Source organism: Nyctereutes procyonoides, unplaced genomic scaffold, assembly GCF_905146905.1.
Source record: "Nyctereutes procyonoides isolate TBG_1078 unplaced genomic scaffold, NYPRO_anot_genome, whole genome shotgun sequence".
In the NCBI taxonomy this organism is placed as follows: domain Eukaryota; kingdom Metazoa; phylum Chordata; class Mammalia; order Carnivora; family Canidae; genus Nyctereutes; species Nyctereutes procyonoides.
In genome coordinates, this window is record NW_026575137.1 from 13051971 (window position 1) to 13070225 (window position 18255).

The following is an 18255-nucleotide window of genomic DNA, read 5'->3' on the forward strand; positions in this document are numbered from 1 at the left end:
ATCTCAATAAAATTCAAATACTGGGGAGACGGTATTACTCAAAAACGTGAATATCATAAAACACAAAGAGGCTGTAAAAATGCTCTGGACTATCACTATTGAATAGAACACTCTTAATGAAGCAAGCACATGTTCTGTATCTGTACCGTGTAGCACAGTAGTCAGAAGCTACTATTGCTATTGAATACTTGAGATGTGGCTAGTGCAACCGAGGAACTAGATTTTTAATTTAATTTTTAAAGATTTATTTATTTATTTGAGAGAGAGCACGCACATGCTTGTGGTGTGGGGGAAGCATAGGGACAAGCAGACATGGAGCCTTTACAGGGACTCAATCTCATGACCCCAAAATCATGAGTCAGACACGCAACTGACTAAGCCACCTAATAAATTAGGTCCCTCTAATTTTATTTTAACCCATTTTGACTTAAATGGCCACATTAGACAACATGGTTCTAGATTTAAAAAGACTAAGCATAAATGAAAACAATATAATCTCTGATCCTATACTGGATCCTATAGTGGAGGAGTAAAAACACTATAAAGAACATTATTAGATCAACTGATAAGACTAGAATATGGATGGCAGATTAAAGTATATCAGTGTAAATTTATGAATTTTATAACTACACTGTGGTTTTATAAGAGAATATATGAGAATATACCTCCTCTTAAAAGCACACACTAAGGAAAAAGGACCATGATGTATGTAACTTACCTCAAATAGTTCAGAGAGATGAGCAAATGATAAAGCAAATGGAGTAAAATGGTAACAATAGGTGCATCTGGAGCACCTGGGTGGCTCAGTGATTGAGCATCTGCCTTCAGCTCAGGTGGTGATCCCAGGGTCCTGGGATCGAGTCCCACATCAGGCTCCCTGCAAGGAGCCTGCTTCTCCCTCTGCCTATGTCTCTGCCTCTCTCTCTGTGTCTCTTGTGAATAAATAAATAAAATCTTAAAAAAAAACAACAACAAACAAAAAAAAAATAGGTGAATCTGGGTAGAGAGTATACAGGTGTTTCTTAAACCTATATATTTGTATTTGTATTATTTTTTTAAAGATTGTATTTATTTATTCATGAGAGACACAGAGAGAGAGAGAGGCAGAGACACAGACAGAGGGAGAAGCAGGATCCATGCAGTGAGCCTGATGTGGGACTCGATCCTGGAACTGCAGGATCACGCCCTGGGCTGAAGGCAGGCACCAAACCACTGAGCCACCCAGGGATCCCCCGTACTTTTATTTTTGCAATTTTTTGTAAATCTGAAATTGCTTCCAAATAAAAAGCTTTAAAAATACCTTGTATGTGATTATGGTATTGCAGTTATATTTTTTAAAGACTTCCAGTCTTTTGGAGTGCCTGGCTGGCTTAGTTGGTGGAGCATATGACTCTTGATCTCAGGATCTGAGTTTGAGCCCCACACTGACTATAGAGATTACTTCAAAATAAAATGTTAAAAAAAAAAGAGTTCCAGTCTTTTTTTTTTTTTAAGATTTTATTTATTCATTCATGAAAGACATGTGGAGAGAGGCAGAGACACAGGCAGAGAGAGAAGCAGGCTCCCTGCAGGGAGCCTGATGAGGGACCCAATCCCAGATCCCAGGATCACACCCTGAGCCAAAGGCAGATGCTCAACTGCTGAGCCCCCAGACATCCTGTCCTGGAGTTCCAATCTTTTAAGGATACATTATGAAATATCTATGGACAAAATGATATAACATCTGGGGTTTGTTTCAGTGTAACATGGAATCTTATTATGGAAGAAGAAACAGATTGATTCTCTTAAATCTGAATGATACATATATGAGTTTTTATACTCTTCTGTCAATTTTTGTGTGCATTTAACATTTCTATGACTTTAAATTGGGAAGAATTGACATCTACTCAATATTTTTCTTTCTAAGGATATTGTGTGCCTTTCTCTTATTCATTTTGTTTCCTATGGTACAGACTGGGAAAGCTCATTTATACCAAATTCTTCATTAATGAAAATGATATCTGTAGGTCACATGTTCCTCAATAGAATAAAAATCCTCATCACAACAAAAATTTTTCTTTTATGACCCCATCAGTGGCTATCTATTTCAAACAATTTTAAACAGTGTATCAATTCCCATGATTGCAAAAAATTTTGATCAGACCAGACCCTTCAATAGAAGTCACTTCCCATATCTAAAAATGCTTATACTAAAACCCCATTATAAAAAATTCACTCTAACCTTTTTTTCCATGATATTTTGGTTTAAATTAATGTGTTCCTAGACATCACATTCTCTGACTGTGAAGCCCCAAGAAAATCTAAGTGAAGATGAGTCCAGTGAAGTAATGAGAGCAGTACATGCACTCAGAATATCTACTCCATTCACTCCTTTTTCCCAGGATCTGACTTTGGTCCTATTGTTTGGCTCAGTGTCTGAGGGATTTAAGTGGTTTGAAGTTAGACTTTGGGAAAATTTTATTGATTTAATTGCATAAATTCCATAAAACATTGAAGTAAGCTCTCCCCAGCCTGTGATACAACAAACAAATGCTCAATCACACTCTTATTTTAGTGGCTCTTACATGAACCTGGCCACGAAAATCATCTTCACAACTTCATTTGCTGCATAAACATTTTGTAATATGTTGAGAAAAGTTCTCACCGGGGGACCATATCCCTAAACATGGAAATCACAGCATTGAGAGATCCTTTCGTAGCGGGAGTGTTTGAAATTACAGGAATGGTTTAAGAAAAATTAAGACTGAAAGTCCCTTGGTTTTCCTATGTTAGACTTGTTGTTTTGTTTATCATTATTATGATTTTTACTTTCTTTCCAGAGATAGACTACTGTGCCTCGCCTAATCAAGGATGTCAGCACGAGTGTGTTAACACAGATGACTCCTATTCCTGTCGCTGCCTAAAAGGTTTTACCCTGAATCCAGATAAGAAAACCTGCAGAAGTAAGTCGCACTGGGTGTAGGACAGGGGGCTTGTTCCCATAATGCCCTGCTAATTTTCCTTGTCCTTGCAAATCTTAGGCAGGTATACTTGTACTCAGCATTTGTTTACTAACACTATTCTGCCCTTTATTTTATCTTTTGTCACTCCTGATTCTGTGATGAGGATGATTTTTAAAGATTGAATAGACTGGGTCCGCCCACAGGATTAACTGAGCAAAGTCAAAACCCAAGCTTAAGCTCCAAACTATGTGAAATGAGGGCACACCCTCCCTCCTCTTCAGCCCCGCAACATGTATTTGTTACTTTTGAGAAAGAACAGTCCAGACCCGGTGACAGGAGGTAAAAGGAGTTGGCTTCTTCCAATTATAGCAGATGAGATACTTGATGGGTGCCAGGCAGGGGAAATTGCTGCTCCATCCTGTTTGACATAAGGAAGAAAAAATTACAACTCTGGAGAATCCCTGCAGCATTCAAGAGGTACATGGTGTCAACAGGATGAAATGAATGATGTGACTCAAATGCCTGTTGGCCGGCACATCAAGGGAGATGTAGAGCATGGACCCCCACTGGGATCTCTTTAAACCAGACTGTCCCTGAGAAATCACTAAAGTGAAGGTCTGCAAGAACAGAGATTCTTTTCTTTTTCTCACTCTTGAATCCTCAGCACCCCATGGGCTTGGCAAATAGAGGTGCAACCCAAGACTTATTGAATGAATGATTGAGTGAATGAGCAAACAGATCTCTCTGAGATTTATCATCCTGGAGAAACTGCACCTATTATTTGAGTTACTCGATCTCGTTAGAAAGATGGCCCTTTTAAGGCATACAGATTATGAACTTTTAAAAAAAGTATTTCTGTAGTTAGTTGACACACACACAGAATTGTTTGTGTTCTCCTGGCAGTCTCATTTACAGAACTTTCTGGAGCCCCATTTAGGGGTGTATGTTCTCATGTACTTCTTCATGTGCCTCTTCCTGGTGATATGTACAGCAGTGCTCTGCATCACAGGCAGGACTGAATTTTCAAAAGTTTGTGTATTTCTTTTGAAAAAGCACTATGGGCTATATCACTGAATCCAGAAAAGTCCCATTCTGCTCCCAGCACATATGGACTCACCCACTCACTCTAATAAGTGTTAGACCTCGTACAGTGGTAGATGGTTGCAGAGGCCATGTTTTGAAACCGGGCCTCTCTTATAAACGATAATGCCTCTGGCCTCACCTAGATATGAACCCTGGAAACATTTGAGCATTAAATAGAAATTTTAACTGAGAGGATTCAGAATGTGAAAACAATTAGGTGGAATATTTTCCATTAGACCACACATGTATATACTATGGTAAAGGGCCAACTTTCCTGGCTTGACCACTCCTCTCTGCTATATGCACCTTTTTCTAGGCTTAAGTATGTTAGTGGCTGACTATACCCAAGGAAAATCAGTCACAGGTGGACTTACTTGTAGACCAAAAAGCTCTTAGTAGGGGATAATTAGATCTGGTTCAAATCAGACACACATTGTGGTTGCAAGCTCCATGTATGTTACTGATGGAGGGAAAAGGGAACAGGTTGGGCATATGGCCATCAGTGCAGGAGAATTTGCTTAAAGCTCTTCATCTCTTTTTCATTTATGTATGTACGTATGTATGTATGTATTTGAGAGAGAGAGTACGAGTGGGAGGGGCAGAGGGAGAAGGAGAGAGAATCTCAAGCAGACTCTGCAGTGAGCTGGAAATCCAACCCGAGGCTGGATCTCACAACCCTGAGACTGTGACCTGAGCTGAAACCAAGAGTTGGCTGCTTAGCTGACTACACCACTCAGGTGCCCCTGAAGCTCTTCATCTCTTCCAGTCATCTAGGACTCCTTCAACCTCTCCCACTCCCTCACACCCTGCCTGGACAGGGACTTGGCGTAAGAGAAGAGTCCAGGGTGGTGGATGCATGCATTGTTATCAAGGGAGAAGGGAGGTCGAGAACAGAAGAGTGAGTGGAGAGGAGGTGACCATGGGGAGTAGCTTGACCACTGCAAATGAGCCCACAGATGAGCCTGTTTGTAGGCTGTGCCTCAGTCCAGAGTCCCTGATATTCGTCCACATATGTTTAGTGATTATAGCTTCATTTCCTCGTTAGCCAGGTGTCCTAGTTTGCCACCCAAGAAAAATGGACTTTGTTTCTAAAACCCAGTGTCTTCATCAGCCCTTCTCCCAACCTCCTGCCTCATCGTTACATTTTCCATTGTCTGTGCAAACCCAGCCCTAGACTCCTGAAGTCAGCCTCTTAGAGCTGCCCCTGACTTAACGTCTGTGCTCTGTCTGTTACGCCAGACAGCTGTTAATGCCAGTGAGTGCTCCCTGTCTTTCTGGAGCATTACGTGGAAGAGGGAAGCAAGAAATTAGATTTAAACCTGGAGTCTGTTATTAGGAGTTTCAAGATCTTGAGAGCAGTACGGGCCTCAAGTTCAGGGTACAGCCATTTAGATTTAATAGATGGTGGATGGATGTGGATGACTTTCAAATGTAATAAGAAATCTATTTTTCAAAGGAATTTCATGTTATCCAATTAAGGTAGGTAGACAACAAAGTTCAAGGCAGAATTCTACTGAAGAAAAGTCTCTTGGCCAGGATTTGCTCTTCCTCCTCATCTGGACATAATTTCTTTTTCTGGAAAGTACTGTCATCATTATAAAGCATAAATTATTAAGGCGATGGTGCAAAGCATAGAAACCAAGACCGGCCTGGCGGTTGAAGTGGGGCCTGAGGGTGGAATCGTATGTGGGTGTGACCTGTGTGCTGGACTCCAGGATTGCTCATGCTGGCACTGTAGCTGGAGCTTCCCGGAGTGGGAGACATCCTCCTCTAAAGAGCTGGGGTGGTGTCCATAGCTTGGCCTGAGCTACAGATGTGAGGGCTGGTCTTAGCAGTGTCACTCATACCGACCCTATGACCTTGAATGGGCTGCTTTCCTTCCTTGAATGTGGATTTACTGAGCCAAGGAACATGACATCCTGCTTTAACATTTGGTAGCCTGTCCAATTTTTCTGAAATGTGCTATCTGTGCCACTCCATTGGCATTATAATTCACTGTCTGGGGTCACTAATCTTTCATGTTTTTATGTTGCACCATCTCAGTGAAGTCTCCAGCTTTCTTATGAGTTGGCAGTCAGAAGCTCTGTTTAAAATTTGTTGTCTGGGGACTGCTGGGTGGCTCAGCACTTGAGCATCTGCCTTTGGCTCAGGGCATGATCCTGGGGTCCTGGGATTGAGTCCTGCATTGGGCTCTTCACAGGGAGCCTGATTCTCCCACTGCCTATGTCTCTGCCTCTTTCATGAATAAATAAATAAAATGCTTTTTAAAAATAAAGTTAAATAAAAGTTGTTGTCTGACAGTTCTTCCATCTGACCTCACATGGGGCTCACTGGATACTCTGGGCTTCACCAGATAAAGCCACCAGCCAGCCTGGCCCACATGTGGCACTTCAGTTAGTGAGGAGACTGAACCAGGTATGGGGCACCTAGTACATAGTTAATAAATACCAATTAAGTAATACACAGGGGAAGAAATGTAGGGCAGCCCTGGTGGCGCAGCGGTTTAGCACTGCCTGCAGCCTGGGGTGTGATCCTGGAGACCTGGGATCGAGTCCCACATCGGGCTTCCTGCATGGAGCCTGCTTCTTCCTCTGCCTGTGTCTCTGCCTCTCTCTCTCTCTGAATAAATAAATAAATAGATCTTTAAAAAAAAAAGAAATGTAACACAAGCATGTAAAGAAGGCCTAGATCTACGGTTAAACCTTTGTGATAAGGAACTATTTGGAGGAGAGTCAGTATTGAATTGCTGTTTGCCAGGTAGCTGAGTGATGACAGCTTTAAGAATCTAAATGTTGGATCCCTGGGTGGCTCAGCGGTTTAACGCCTGCCTTCAGCCCAGGGCGTGATCCTGGAGTCCCAGGATCGAGTCCCAAATCAGGCTCTTTGCATGGAGCCTGCTTCTCCCTCAGCCTGTGTCTCTGTGTCTCATGAGTAAGTAAATAAAATCTTAAAAAAAAAAAAAAGAACTTAAATGTTTTTCAGTCTAATTATTTTGTATGTAAATCTTTTTTTAAAGATAACACTGATGGGGGCACCTGGGTGGCTTAGACAGTTGGGTGTCCACTCCTGATTTCAGCTCAGATCAGGTCATGATCTCTCAGCTCCAAAAGGAGTCTGCTTGAGATTCTCTTCCTCTCCCTCTGCCCCTCCCTGCACTTGTGCGCTCCTTGTTGTGATGCTGCTCCCACCTACTGGCAGGAACCCAGCTTGGATGGGGGTGAATGTCTACATAGCACACAACTGCCACAACCAGGGACAGCCTCTGATGTGTCTTCTCCAATTTCTTGATATTATGGAGGATGTCTTGATCTGACCCAGAGGAGGATTAATCATTTGGATCCTTCTTAATGTAACTGCCATGTCCTGCTTCTCCTAGATAGCTGGATATTTTGCAAGATCAGCTTTTGCCGGCTCTGCCTTGAGCTGTCTGATGTCATTGTCAGATATCACTGCAGACATGGTTCCTTCCATTTTTTTGAGTCCTAGTGATTAGGTTAACCAGAAGAAAAGACTCATTGGATTTTCTCAGTGTTTCTATTTTCCTTGGGAAAGGATGGGCTGGAAACTGTGGTCTTCAACCCATTTCTCCAGCTTTTGGCCATCAAAGGGGGAAAAGACTCAAACTGGAAGAACCCAGACTTCCAGTCTCAGATTCTCCTTCAAACCAGCTCCCAGAGAACAGGAGCTGTCTTCCCTGTCCTATAGAGCAACTTATTTACTGAATATTTGTCATGAGGGGCTGACCTCACAGCCCTGGAAGAAACCCAGAGACTGCAGGACGGTCTGCTCTTTCTCCCCTTAGGGATCAACTACTGTGCATTGAACAAACCAGGCTGTGAGCATGAATGCATCAACATAGAGGATGGCTACTACTGCCGCTGCCGCCAGGGCTACACCCTGGACCCCAATGGCAAGACTTGCAGCAGTGAGTGTGCTGGGCCCACGGGGATGGTTTGGATGGGAGGGTGTGGTTCACACAAAGGTCCCAGGGCTCACTTCTGAAACTGCTGGGTTTCCTGTGGGCCTGATGGCCTGACAGGCTTACTCTTCCTTATTTCAGTTTCATCATCCATAAAGTGGGACTATCCAAGCTACCTAACTCAAAGATTGGGTTGGGAGGATTAAAAAGAATCAATAAAGCACTTAAAAAATACAGGTAAATATTAATAAGCACTCAGTAAATATTAGCTAATGTTGTTCTTTGCTGTCAAGAGCACTGATTAAGGCAGACCTGCTGGAATCTAAAATCCAAGCATCACCACCTACTAGACATGTGGCCCTGATCGAGGTACTTAACTTTGCCAAGCTTGGATTTTTCCCAGCTGTTTAAAAAAGTGGCAATAATAGCAGTATTGATGTGCTAGAGTTTTTAAGGGGAATGAGCAGGACCATTACAGTCTCTTAGCCTGGGCCTGGCACAAGGAAAACACAATGAAAGATAATCATTCATTATGACCACGGAGCCTGGGAGAGTGACCAGCGGCTGCAGGCTGGAACAAGAGGCCAAAGGAGACAGACCTCAGAAAGTATGTGCGCTGCCATAGAGCTCTGTCTGGGGGCAGAGCTGGGAAATATGGGACTTTTTGTGAAGCCTTTCTTAATTTTCTTGTGTAAGAGGCACAACAAATCTCCATTTGGTGATGTAAATGTACAGAAACCCGCAGGCTTTGCCAGCTGGATGGCTCTGTCATGTTTTATGAGGCACAGTCTCCACTGGTCCAGGCCAGTGGGGGTGGGAGCACATGAGCACTGTGGTGACCCCAGTCTGCTGTGATAGGGGCTCTGTGACATGACCAGCAGAAAAGGGGCCCTTTGTGCGGCTTCCCACCCGGCAGGCCACACATCTGCTCCAGCTTTGGAGACAGAGATAGATTGTGAATGAGAACAGTGCAGCTGTTGAGCATTTGGACCTCAAACTGCCAGAAGGGGAAGTTTCACAGATGTAGTATTAGGTACAGAGCAGTCCTCAGGAAGACTTGTGCCCCTTCGGTCTTTAGAGGGAGCAAAGTGTGTCAGTTAGGCTTTCTAAGGACTGATCTCGGTGTTCAAAGAGCTTTTGAACCAGACAGTGTGGCTATGTACTTGCGTGTGGAAGTTTCTGAGGCCTAAGAGAAACCAATGGGGAGCAGAAGGTGTTCCATTCAACAAGGAGACATAAAGATGGATCCGGGTACACACATTCTGCCAGCTGACAGCCTTGGCAAGTGTCCCAGGACCGGCTGGGCATAACCTGATAGAGCCACCTAGAGCCCTAGGGGCCCTGGCCTGCTCCTCTCTACCTGCATGCCTTGGGGGAGCCTAGAAGGACTCAGAGAGGGGCAAGAAGAGATTGGGCCATAGTGTCTCTCTGGGATCAAATAAGAAAGTGAAACCCCTGGGTGGCTCAGTGGTTGGGCATCTGCCCTCAGCTCAGGTCATGATCCCGGGGTCCAGGGGTGGAGTCCCACATCCGGCTCCCTGCAGGAAGCCTGCTTCTCCCTCAGCCTGTGTCTCTGCCTCTCTCTGTGTGTCTCGTGCATAAATAAGTAAAAATCTTAAGAAGAAAGAAAGAAAAAGACCACTTAGCTTCCAGAAAGTATAAACCAAGCCATTTCTTCCTAGGAGCTCCCAGAGAAGGCCGTGGTGTCCTGTTCTCCTCAAGTACTCAGGGAGACCCAGGCCATAATGACAGCAGACCTTTATGAGGTGCACATTCTGTGAGGCTGTGGTAAGCACTTGCCAGGCACTCACTCACTGTATCCTCACAGTAGCCTTATGAGGCATCTACAGTCTTATCCCCATTTAAAGACAGGGAAACTGTGGCACAAAAAGATTAAGTAACTTTCCTGGCATCACATGACTGGTTAATGATGTAACCAAGATGTGAATATGAGCTTCTGACTCCTGAGATCCTGCAAGAGTAGGCACATCCACCAGTGGAATGTTCCAGAAGGCACCAGCTCCAGGCCCTTTGGGAGAGAAGCCTGCTTAATGGCCCAGCACAAGGCCTTCAATGTCTCTCCAGTCCCTGGGTGTGCATTTTATCCATCAAGGAAATCTGGGAGGCAGCATGGAGGGCTGTCTGTGGGAGCCATTCACCACAGCTGTGTATTCACTGTCCACCAGTGCTCACTGCCCAGGGGAGCCAGCTGTGCCACGCTTGGGTGCCAGAATTGGCCACACATGCAGGCTGTGGCTTTGGTTTGTTTTCTGAATCTGGGTGTCCTGAGTATGGGGGGGTGAAAACACTTTTTCTGTGTCATTTTCAGAGAAAAATGAAACTAGACAATGAATTCTTTCCCAGGGATACTTAATAAGCATCCACTCAGCGATCACTGCGCCAGCTACAGGTTTGAGGGCCTTCCGGTATCAACTTCTCTCCTCCTCACCACATTCCTCTAAGAAAGCAACCATCAGTCCCCATTTCTCAGGTCAGGAAAGGATGGCCCAGAGGCCAAGGGAATGCCTGGCATTTCCTAGCTAGGAAGCAGTACAGGCGGGATTTGAGCCTAACTGTGTTGATGCCACAACCCTCATCATTCTTAAGTACCACTCCCCAGCTGTGTGGCTTTGGGCAAGCCACTGGACCTTCCTGAGCCCCATTTTCCTCCCTGAAATGGGCTCACACCTGCCTTGAGGGTTATAGATTAGGGTGCCACGGCTCTGGCATAAAGTGCTGCTGTCACTAACACCAACAAAGAACTTGTAGGCGCCTTACTCTTCAGACACAGAAATGGGAAGAAGGGGTGCCTGGGTGGCTCAGCAGTTGAGCATCTGCTTTTGGCTCAGATCATGATCCCAGGATCCTGGGATCAAGTCCAATCCTGCACTGGGCTCTCCGCTCAGTGGGCGGCCTGCTCCTCCCTCTCCCTCTGCTCCTTCCGGTCTACTCATGCTTTCTCTCTCAAACAAATAAAATCTTTTAAAAAAATTTGTTTTAAATAAGAAAATAACTGTGAAGAAGAACAAACAAACAAGGCTGATTTCCCAGAGGCCAGCCACCAGGGGTAGGACCAAACCTTCCAGCCCTGCTCTTCCTGATGCTCATGAATAAAGGGCTCCTATGGGATCCACCTCGGGCCCCCGGGGGGGGGGGTATTTCTTTCTAATGCCCCACTGCCTGTGAGGCTTGACCGGTTTCTCTGTGCTTTCCTGTGTGGCAAACGTAGGGGTGGATCACTGCGCGGAGCAGGACCATGGCTGTGAGCAGCTGTGCCTGAACACTGAGGATTCTTACGTCTGCCAGTGCTCAGAAGGCTTCCTCATCAACGACGACCTCAAGACCTGCTCCAGTAAGCCCCCTTCCCTGCCTTTCCTGTCGGGGAGGTCTGCCACAGGGGGAAACATGAGCACTGCCTTGGGGGAAGCAGGGGTGGCTCATGGTCCTCTCACCCCTCTGACTTTTCTGTGCCTCCCAGTTGGGGGGAGTTGTGGGAGTGTCCTCCGGGGACTGCATGCTCTGGAGGGGTGGGGAGCAGGCTGAGTGACTTTGTGGGGGCAAGGGGTGTAGATAGACCAGACTGTGTCTACCTACTGGATTCCCAGCGGCAGCACCCGGGAGGCTTACTGACCAAGTCTCCTGGCTGCCTGGTTTCGCAGGGGCGGATTATTGCTTGCTGAGCAACCATGGTTGCGAATACTCCTGCGTCAACACTGACCGATCCTTTGTTTGTCGGTGTCCTGAGGGATACGTGCTCCGCAGTGACGGGAAGACCTGTGCCAGTGAGTGTTCCGGGTGCAGCGACAAGCAGGACTCGACAGGGGCCGTGTGCGGGTGGAGGATGCCCGCAGGCGGGGTTCCCTGGGCCTGTGTGAGTGCGCATCAAGGAGGCCTCTTTGATACCCACTCTTGAGCCCCGGTGCCCTTCCCCTGCCCCGCAGCTTCCTTCCTCTACTCCCCCGGACAGCGTTTTCCTTTTTCTGTAGTGTGCCTTGGGCTCATGTGGAAGCTGGACAGAGCCTTATTTCTTGCCTTTCTCTTCCCTACCCCTACCCTGGCGGAACGGGGTAGCCAGCCTGCGATGCCCAATAACACAATGCAGACCAGTTTGTGGGTGCTGACTTCTTGCCAGTACTGTGCCAAGTGCATGCAACCTCGAGTTCTAGCAGTACTCTGGGCTCCCCAATTTGTGGTGAAACTGCAGTTCAGATTAAGTAAGGAGCCTGAGGTCACCCTTGTTAAAGGGATGGGTTCAAGCTCTGGTCTATGGGAGTCCAAAGTCAGTCTTGGGAAAGGAGGAGGCTTCTGAGAAGCCTTCCATCCCCCTCCCCTCTTTGCCTCATGATCTGGCCGCAGATGGAGAGGTTGGCAGTGATGCTCCCTGGGTATGTATATCCTTGCAGCTGGCCCCAACTCCTGGGTCCATTCATTAAAAACAAAACCAAAAAAAAAAAAAAAAGGCCCCTCTAGCTCCCTTTCTCCTCAAGAATGTTGTGTTTCTGCTCTGCAATCTCAGTGGACTAAAGTAAATACTTTAAAAATAGTCGTTTTGACAGAAGGAGTCAGAAATGGAGGGAAAAGACTATAATTTTCCTTCTTCATCCTGCTGGTCTTTCTGGTTCTGAGGCTAACCGCCCTGACTACTGATAAAATCGTGGCCACAACCTAAATTATCCACCTTTGAATGCTATCCATGGACACCGGGTGAGCTGATGCACAGCTGGGTGGGCCCCTCTTTGCAGACCATAATGTCTACAAATGGACAAGAATGTCTTCCTTGTCCCAGATGGATTCCAGAGGCTTGGCAAATGGCTTCTCCACCTCTGGCCGCTCCCGGCCACCCACCGCCCCTGCCCATGCCCCTGCCCTTGCCCCTGCTCCTGCCCTTGTCCCTGCCCCTCCCCCTGCTGGGCACACCCCCGGAGGATGACCGCACTGGGCCTAGGACAAGGCCGGGCGCCTGGAGTTGCATCTACATGTGACTGATGCCAGAGCCAGACGTGTGGCTTTTTATTAGTTTGCTTTAATTTTCCATCATCTTAGATATTCATGACCTTCTTTTGTCCTCCCCCCTTACTGCAATCCTCAAGAGCAGACTATAAGCCGGCTGCGGGACTTCCAAGAAATTCTCACAGCCTTTCCCAACAAACGCTCTTCCTTTTCCTTACCATCACACGGCCCTCAGGTCCATATGAGTCATGCCACTGATGCTTTTTAATGTTGCACATCTCCCCGTTTAAAGTGCAATGCCATCAGAAGTGAATTTTGATGTGTACATATTTATATATGGCTGTGACTATATGAAAACTTCTGAGATGATCACATAGGATAAGTATAACCTATCCTCTGGGAATTGTATCACCTAAGAGACTGATTTTACCCGCTGGCTAATAATACATAGGCGTTGAATTGTTCCCCAAATTAAAGGCTGTCTGTCTGCCCTGGGGTGATTCAGTCTCTCTGCTCTGTCCAGTAATAATGGGCTTTGTTTTCCGTGTGGCCATGGCTAACTGGGGGCTATGTTTCCCAGCTCTATGCCAGATGACAAAGAGCCGGACAACATGACTCCAACCTTTTGGAAAAGCCGGCTGGGCAGTAGCGGGGTGAGAGCCCCTGCTAGGGGCCAGCCAAGCCAGCTCAGTTTGTAAGAGTATCTTTCATCCTTCAGAAAGGCAGCCTCCCTTTAGAGCCTTGGTAGTAGATACTGTGAATAATACTTCAGTCACTTTCCAGAAGGTTCTCTGAAGCATAGAGAGCAGACCAGGTTCCTAGTGCCCTGGAACTAAGTGAGCATTGTTACCTCCACACACCTGCAGGCACCCTGGGCTCTCCAGCCTCTGGGGTGAAGCCCATCCTCCCTTCTTGTCATTGGCCGGGAAGCTGTGATCGTAGATTCCTCCTTGAAGCCTTCCATGCATTGGGCGGTTGATGCACGGACTAGGGGCTGAGGTAGGGAGTGGCAGGGGGTAGTCTCTTCCATGAGCTGAAGCTGAGAGGCCTCCTCCCCTCTCTAGCTCCTGGTGATTTCCCTGAGGTAGACCTTTTGCAATGGTGTCCCAACATCAGTAAAGACCCCACAGGCTGGATGTGCATGGAGTGCACCGCCCACTGGTCTGCCAGCTCCTATGGAGGCTGCGTCTTGTTTGGAGCCTGAGTTCCCCCAGGCCTGGCCCATAGGAGATGCTCACCAAAGTTCATTGAGTGAGACAGTGAATGGTCAGAGACCACATGTCTTTTTATCCTACGGCGCCTGGCACGGGCTGCATTGCCTGCTCATCAACCTTTGGTGGCTCTCCCCTATCTCCCAAAATAAATGTCCTGTTGCATTTCTCAATTTGGCAATGTCAGAGGACCCCTTCCTCCACCTTTTGAGCCCCACCCCACGTGTTCCAGATCGTCAAGAGGGTGAGACCTGTGGTTCTTTGAGCAGCCACTGTACCTGCAGCCTGTCCTTTCTCCACTTAGCACAGCCTTCCCTTCTCAGCCTTGCTCCTGCAAACCCAGCCTGTAGACAACATTCCCCACAGAGAACTTCCTGCTGCCAGCCCACTGGGAGCCCCTCTCCTGCCCTCTCACCCTGTAGTTGGTACTCTTTGCACAGATCTGAGAAATAATGTGGCAGAGTGGGAAAAATACTGAACTAAGAACCCAAACACTGGGTTAAATCTTGTTTCCACCTTGGGTAAGAGAATTGACTCTTTCTGGATCTGATTGCTTAACTGCCAACTTGGAATGATTATTTCTGCCTCTCTCTCAGGGTTGCCAAGTGGCACAGGGAAAGACAAAAGTTGAAGTGCTTTGGGAACTTGTAAATTGCCATTGACCCCAAAGGTACTCTTGCTGGGGTCTTACCTCCCCCCGTGAGACTGCCCTGGATTGAGGAGAAGGCTGGGGTAGCAGCTTGTCTTGCCGCCTGAAGACCTACCTCCGAGGGCTGGGCCTGTTTCTGTTGGAGGAGCCCTAGAGATGGGCCACCCTGGGAGAGGTCAGACTCATGAGCCCCAAAGGCTGCTGTCAGACTCTGGCAAGGGGAAGGTGCTGACAGGGATCTGGGCCACAAGCCACAGAGCCCTGGAAATCCTAGTCCAGCCACCACAGGCGAGTCTGTGGAGGCCTGTTGGCACCCCCTCTCCCCTAGCTTGACTTTGAAAGGCAGAAAGCAGCCCTGAGCAAGGCAAATGGAGTGTTGTAATCTACTCAGGCTGCTATAACGAAATACCATGGGTTGGGTGGCTTAAACAACAGCAGTTTATTTTCTTATAGTTGGAGAAGCTGGAAGTCCAAGATCAAGGTGCCAGCATGGTCATGTCCTGAGGAGAACCCTCTTCTTGGCTTGCAGATGGCTGCCTTCTTGCTGTGCCTTCACATGGCAGTTGGGGGGTGGGGGGGGGGTGAGGCTGTGGTAAGAATAAGCTCCAAGGACACAAATCCCATCATGGGGTCCCTACCTCATCTAAACTTAATGACCTCCCAAGGACCCCACCTCCAAATACCACACTGAGAGGTAGGGCTCCCAAGTATGAATCTTGTAGGGAGAGGAGGCCATAATTCAGTCCATAGCAGGGAGTGAGGGGAGAAGACCACCTTCACCCTCTGTATATTCACATTATAGGAACAGAAGGAAGCCTCGAGATCTTTCATCTCTTTTGTGGAAAACAAGCACAAGAAGGAAACTGGTGTCTCCAGGCTGGCCCTGAGGGTCAGGGGCAGAGGCAGGACCAGAACCCAGTCCCCTGATTCAGGACCTCTTGCCCAGAGTGAGATACCCTCTAAAAGCATGTCTCAGCTTAGATAGGTTTTGGTTTGTCTGAGCAAAAACCATTAGAGAGTTAGCAACTGATTGGCTGTTTCTAGTTTTATTATAAGAAACACCCAAAAATGGTTAATCCTCTCCATCGGCCCTCATTCCCCTCTTGGCAGACTACCGCAGCTTTTCCCTCTGGGGTTGATTTGGTTTTAACATCCTCCTATGTGGAGCCACAAACACAGGATGCCCATCTGCCATCACCACAGAGGTGCAAGTCCATGGAACACATGATCCTGCAACGGCTGTGCCACGGGTGGATGTGACTCACTGGATGTAGAATCCAGATGTGAGGGCACTGTCCCCACCAGCATGTGAGGCTGCCCACTGAGAGGCCTAAAAACCTGTGCTGTGTCCTGAAACCTGTAATCACCCTGATCACATGTTGTAGGTCCTGTTCATGACGGGGCTTTACTGAGGTGCGTGGACCTGCCTCCCTAAGGATGGAAGGAAGAGGATTCTTCTCTTAGAGGGAACATGTTTTCTTGCCATGTCCTGAGATTTTCATACATCCTCTCATCCATTTCACTTAAGTGGTGGTTACCAGTAGTTTGTCCTCACTCTCATCTCTGGATTTGAGTCTGGGGACTACCTTGAGCTCTTGGTCCATTTGTTTTTATTCTTCGCAGGTATTTAGCCTGCACCTGTAGTGCACTGGGCACTGGGTCTCCCTGAGGCTGATGCCAGTTCAGTTTCTGCCCTGAAAGATTTCAAAGTTTCTCAGGGAAGAAAGCTATTAAAAAACTTTCATGTGATCTGGGGAGAAGAGGTGCCACAGGAGACGTGAATAAAGACGTGAGGGGGACCCTCAGACAGTCTAGAGAGTTTCCGGGGAATGAGATAGTTGATCTGACATCTGGAGATTAAAGCATGAGCTAGCCAGAGATGGAGGGAATTATGGTCTGAATGTTTGTCTCCTCCCAAATTCATAGGTTGAAATCCTGACTTCCAAAGATGACATTAGAAGGTGGGGCTCTGGGGTGATTAGGTCATGAGTATGGGGTTCTCATGAATGGGATTAGTGCCTTAATAAGAGATCCCACGGAGGCCCCAGTCCCTTCTACCACGTGAAGAATCAGGAAGAAATCGACAGCCCAACCATGCTGGCACCCTGATCTCAGACTTCCAGCCTCCAGAACTGAGAGCTATGAATCTCTGCTGTTGACAAGCCACCCAGTTTGTGGTGTTTTGTTAGAGCAGCCAGAACAGCCTAAGACAAAGGAGGAGGAGCTTCCTAGGCACAGGAAGCAGTGTGCAGAAGGAAGCCCAGTTACAGTGAGTGAACTGAAGGAACTGGAGTGTGCTGGGTGTTGAGTACCGAATGCCAGAGGACAACAGGTGAGCCCTGGACCTGGAGGGGCAGGCAGGACAGATCACCACCAGCCGTTAGAGTTACATGAAACCGTTTGCAGGCCTGGCCTCCCTTGAGAAAACTATTTTATTTTGTCTTCTGAGAATCTTCCAGCCTGAGTAGACTGCTGAGTTGGGACGACCACCACATGTGCCACTGGACCAGGAATCACAAACCTGGTGGATTTGTGGTCTAATCAGAACTTGGCCCCCAGCAGAGCTGACACAATTCACCTCTGCAGATTAAGAGACATTGGGAAAGTCACTTCCCCTCTCTGTCCATCCTTTCCTCAGGTCTAAAATAAAGGGTTGGACCAATAAATCTCCCAGGTCCCTTCCAGCCCGAAGGCGAGAATAGTGCCTAGCAAAGAGCAAGTGCTTCAGAAACACTTGAATGAATGAACTCCTTGCTAGGGTTCCCACCATTCTCCCTGGGCTGAAGGCACCCCATGACTGTGAGTCAGGGGTGGTGGCTCCCTTTAACTGTTAGTGAAAACAATGAGGTACTGTCCTATAGGGGAGTATCTGACTCTGGGCAGAAGCTGACTCCAAGTTAGCAGAAGCTGACTTGGTTGAATGGGAAGCAGCTAGAACCTGTAGTCAGGAAGTTGACTACAGTATATTTTAGGCATTTTCTAATTTACCACATGTGGCTCCTTAAACTATGAGTGACCCAGAATGTCCATGACATGCAGAAACTGGACATTTTGCTGAGCAAATGTGAAGTGTGCACTCTGCAAGCCTGGTGTGGGGGAGAGTGAGGACCACCCAGCATCCACCCTCCACATCTGCACATGCAACTTTTTTTTTTTAAGATTTTATTTATTTATTTGAGAGAGAGCTGCAGTAGGGGCAGATGGACAAGCAGACTCCCTGCTGAGCATGGAGCCTGATGAAGGACTCAATCCCAGGACCTCATGATCATGACCTGAGCTGAGGTCAGATGATCAACCAACTGAGCCACGTGGTATCCCTGCATATCACATGCAGCTGTTGATCATGGGGTCATGACTTCAAGCCCCATGTTAGGTATAAAGATAAATATAAAATCTTTAATAAAATAATAAAATAAAAATATCTTAGGGGCACCAGACTGGCTCAGTTGGTAGAGCATATGACTCTTGATCTTGGGGTCATGAGCTGAAGTCCCACACTGG

The 18255-nt window shown here is 47.1% G+C and overlaps 1 protein-coding gene across 2 annotated transcripts in view; it reads left to right on the forward strand.

Moving 5' to 3' along the window:
* Positions 1–18255, forward strand: part of MATN2 (matrilin 2) — a 136252-nt gene that overhangs the window by 94040 nt on the left and 23957 nt on the right. For both annotated transcript variants that reach the window (XM_055303433.1, XM_055303434.1), the window contains exons 7-10: positions 2820–2942; positions 7828–7950; positions 11174–11296; positions 11604–11726. In XM_055303433.1, the coding sequence (XP_055159408.1) occupies positions 2820–2942; positions 7828–7950; positions 11174–11296; positions 11604–11726 (492 nt within the window). The remainder of the gene's footprint in view (positions 1–2819; positions 2943–7827; positions 7951–11173; positions 11297–11603; positions 11727–18255) is intronic.